Raw genomic sequence first — 3,589 nt, 5'->3', positions numbered from 1 at the left:
GTTTGTCAGTCTTGTCATATGAATAGTTTTGTATTGATATGGATAAATTGATGAACATAATTGATATTCAATCTAAAAAAAAATTAAACAATTTGACAACCTTTTCTATTTAAAACCTTATAGTTTTAATATTAGCTGACAGGATGTTTGTCAGTCCTGTATGAATACATTTGTATTTATATGGGTAAAATGATGAAGATAATTTATATTTAATCTAAAAATATATATTTTATTAAACCATTTCACAGCAACATTGAGTTCTTTTTTTTCTTTTTTTTATCAGTTTCAGTTTGTCAGCCCTGTCACATGAGGCGGAGTGAGGCCTCTCCTCTCCCTTCGCTTAGAGACGATCTGTGTGTGTTGGCTCAGCGCTGACGTCACGGCGCTACACGGAGGGCTCGAGCTCAGTTGTAAAGCAAGGCGCGGAGGTAACGGACACACGGACGGACGACGACGACGAAAATGATGAAGATGAACTCCCGCCGGTCTCGGTCTCGGTCCCGGTCCCGGGTCCCGGCCGCCGCCACCGCCGCTTTCTGACGGAAAATCCCCCGCTAGTCTCTTCTCTTTCCTTCCTTCCTCCCGTTTCCCGCTTCTTCCTCCTCTACTGGATCGTTTATTTTCTCCCTCTTCGCTGCGACGTCACATCGAGCCGACGGACATTTTGGATTTTTGGATCGTAGCCGTTGGAGGAGCTCCTCTCCTCTGTGGGGGAAACAACATGTCTTCCTCCTCCTCCTCCTCCGTCTCCTCCGTCGTGTCGTCGCGCCGCCAGTCCTGCTACCTGTGCGACCTGCCGCGGATGCCCTGGGCGCTGATCTGGGACTTCACCGAGCCGGTCTGCCGCGGCTGCGTCAACTACGAGGGCGCCGACCGGGTGGAGTTCGTCATCGACACGGCGCGGCAGCTGAAGCGGGCGCACGGCGGCGGCGGCGGCGGCTTCCCGGACGGCGGCGGCCGCTCTAAGCCCCCCACCCCGCTGGGGCAGCAGCAGCACCACGCCGGGAAGGACCTCCATCACATCCACCACCACCAGCAGCAGCACCACCCGGCCGCCGGAGGAGGAGACCTGAGCTCCCGCCAGCCGCCGCCGCCGCAGCCGCTGGACCGATACCCGCTGTCCGGGGACCGGCCGCCCCCCCGGCTGCTGGGCCCGGAGTACCAGGCCGGCGGCCGCCAGCAGCACCCCAACGGCCTCAACGGCTTCCCCAAGCCGGACGAGCCGCCGGAGCTCAACCGGCAGAGCCCCAACCCCAACCCCCGCAGCAGCAGCAGGACTAGCGGCAGCAGCGGCGCCGTGCCCCCCCCCGGCCTGGTGCACCCGCTGCTGAACGGCGGCGGCATCGGCACCGTGCACCCGCTGAACGGCCGCCCGGTGGTCGGGGTGGTGGGGGGGCTGCTGCAGGCCCAGCGGGGTGGGGGGGGCGAGGAGCCCCGGGACAAGCAGCAGCAGCAGCACCGGACAGCGGACAACGGGCTGTCGGAGCTGCAGGACACAGGACACAAGGAGTGGGGGGTGGTGGGGGGCAACAAGGTGGGGGGCAACAAGACGGTGCGGGACATCATGGCGCTGCACAGCTTCGACAGCCGGTTCAAGAAGGAGCAGCAGCAGCAGCAGGCCGCCATGCAGCAGCGGGTCATGATGGGGTTCGAACCCGGTCCCGCCACGTCCTCCAAGACAGGTACGGCTGCAGCTGCTGCTATGGAAACAGGAAATGAAATAATGTGGCAGCGTGTTTACGTGTGTTGAGGGTTGCAAATGTCCACATTGGAAACTTTCCATGGGAATTATGGGAATTTATGGGAAATTGGGGCTAATTTAAACAAACTGTATCATCTAAGTATTTATTTTTGTCATAAGCAGACATCCATGCAAAATAATACAATTAAAAAACATGACATTTCAACAGATTATTTGCAAGTAGAACTTCCAAATTGGAAACTTTCCATCGGAATTATGGGAATTAACTGGAAATCTGGTAGTTTCAGCCAAGATTATGCCACAATATATTTCCCCCAACTATATTTAAGTTCCCTGTGAAAGGTCAACCTTCAATTTAGTAAATGTATTCCCATATATTATATATATCCCATGGAAAGTTTCCAATTTACGTGTGTTTATGTTGTGTGTGTGTGTGTGTTTTGTACGGACGGAGCTGGAGCTGCACGCGGACACGCACCCGTTCACCTCGCTGCACGTGGAGATAAAAGAATAAAAGAGGGAGAGAAACTTCCTGTGTCGTTGTTCACACAGCAGCAGTGTGTGTGTGTGTGTACAGTGTGTACAGTGTGTGTGTGTGTGTGTACACAGTGTGTATAGTCAAGTAGTTTATTTGTCCCAACTTGGGCAATTTGGTTGCAGTCTAGGTGTTAAAAACATAAAAACATTTAAAAAAAAAACATACATTCCAACACACACCTCAATAGATATCTAAAAACAAACACAATAATTCAACAAATATAAATGTGTATGTGTGTAGTGGTGGTTGTGCTAACCCCCCCTCTCCTCTGCCCCCCCCCCCCCCCCCCCTCCTCGCCCACAGACCGGGGTAAACACGCCCCTCGCGGCCTGAAGAGGAAGGCGTCCCCTGAGCCGGACGCTGACGGCAGCGGAGCGGCGAAGCTGAACGGTGACGGGCCGCTGTGGCTGCCCCCCCACTCCGAGGCGCTGAAGATGCCCCCGGGCTTCTCCTCCTCCTCCTCGGCCGCTGCCCCCCCCTCTTCCTCCTCCTCCTCCTCCTCCCGCACCACGCCCCCCGAGGCGGCGGCGGCGCAGCAGAACGGCCAGTCGCCCATGGCGGCGCTCATCCTCGCCACCGACAACGCCGGTTCTCCCAAGGACCAGGTCCACTCCACCTCCTCCTCCTCCTCCTCCTCCTCCTCGCTGTCTCCGTCCCAGCGGCGGCTGGTGAGCGCCATGGACCCGTTGCCCCCGCCCCAGTTGCCCCCGCCGCAGCAGCAGCAGAGCCTCCCGGACTCGAGCTCGGTGCCGCTGCCGCCGCCGCCGGGCAGCGCGCCGCTCTGCTGCACGCTGTGCCACGAGCGGCTGGAGGACACGCACTTCGTCCAGTGTCCGTCGGTGCCGTCGCACAAGTTCTGCTTCCCGTGCAGCCGCGAGAGCATCAAGCAGCAGGGGGCAACGGGGGAGGTTTACTGCCCCAGCGGCGAGCGCTGCCCGCTGGTCGGCTCCAACGTGCCCTGGGCCTTCATGCAGGGAGAGATCGCCACCATCCTCGCCGGAGACATTAAGGTCAAAAAGGAGCGGGACCCGTGAGCTGAAGCCACATGAACTCCTGTTTTTTATTTGGATTAATTCATTAATTAAAGGGATAGTTTAATATTTTTGGCAAGTCGGCCCATTGCCATAATCCCTATAGTCATAGCAGTAGGTTTGTTACCTTTAATTGCTGGTGCAAGATATTTTTAGAATGGTGGAGCAGAGCCGTGAGCTGCTCAGAGCTACGCTACGGAGGCTCATGGGATTTCTTGGTTTTTCCCTCATCAAATTAATCAAATACACAATCCAACAACTCCAAAACGCTCTGGTGGACAAGTTGTGACCTGCACATTCACCACGCTATGAGATAAT

The 3,589-nt window shown here is 56.0% G+C and overlaps 1 protein-coding gene across 1 annotated transcript; it reads left to right on the top strand.

Annotated features, from left to right (window-relative positions):
* The first annotated feature begins 407 nt into the window (after positions 1-407).
* On the top strand, positions 408-3,343 carry LOC310985046 (interferon regulatory factor 2-binding protein 2-A-like). Its single transcript, XM_083970481.1, has 2 exons — positions 408-1,682; positions 2,544-3,343. Exons 1-2 carry the CDS (start codon positions 722-724, stop codon positions 3,272-3,274), a joined length of 1,692 nt encoding a protein of 563 aa, XP_083826607.1. The 5' UTR covers positions 408-721; the 3' UTR covers positions 3,275-3,343.
* Positions 3,344-3,589: the final 246 nt, after the last annotated feature.

This window comes from Trachurus trachurus, assembly GCF_905171665.1.
Source record: "Trachurus trachurus genome assembly, chromosome: 1".
NCBI lineage: Eukaryota > Metazoa > Chordata > Actinopteri > Carangiformes > Carangidae > Trachurus > Trachurus trachurus.
Note: the sequence above shows the minus strand (reverse complement) of the source record. Positions and strands in the feature narration are given on the sequence as shown.

What these genes read in the sequence shown, in the direction of transcription:
- LOC310985046 (XM_083970481.1), top strand. Translation starts at nt 722, where the DNA reads ATGTCTTCCTCCTCCTCCTCCTCCGTCTCCTCCGTCGTGTCGTCGCGC. An exon ending in CGCCACGTCCTCCAAGACAG is followed by an intron (nt 1,683 to 2,543) that starts GTACGGCTGCAG and finishes CCTCGCCCACAG; the next exon opens with ACCGGGGTAAACACGCCCCT.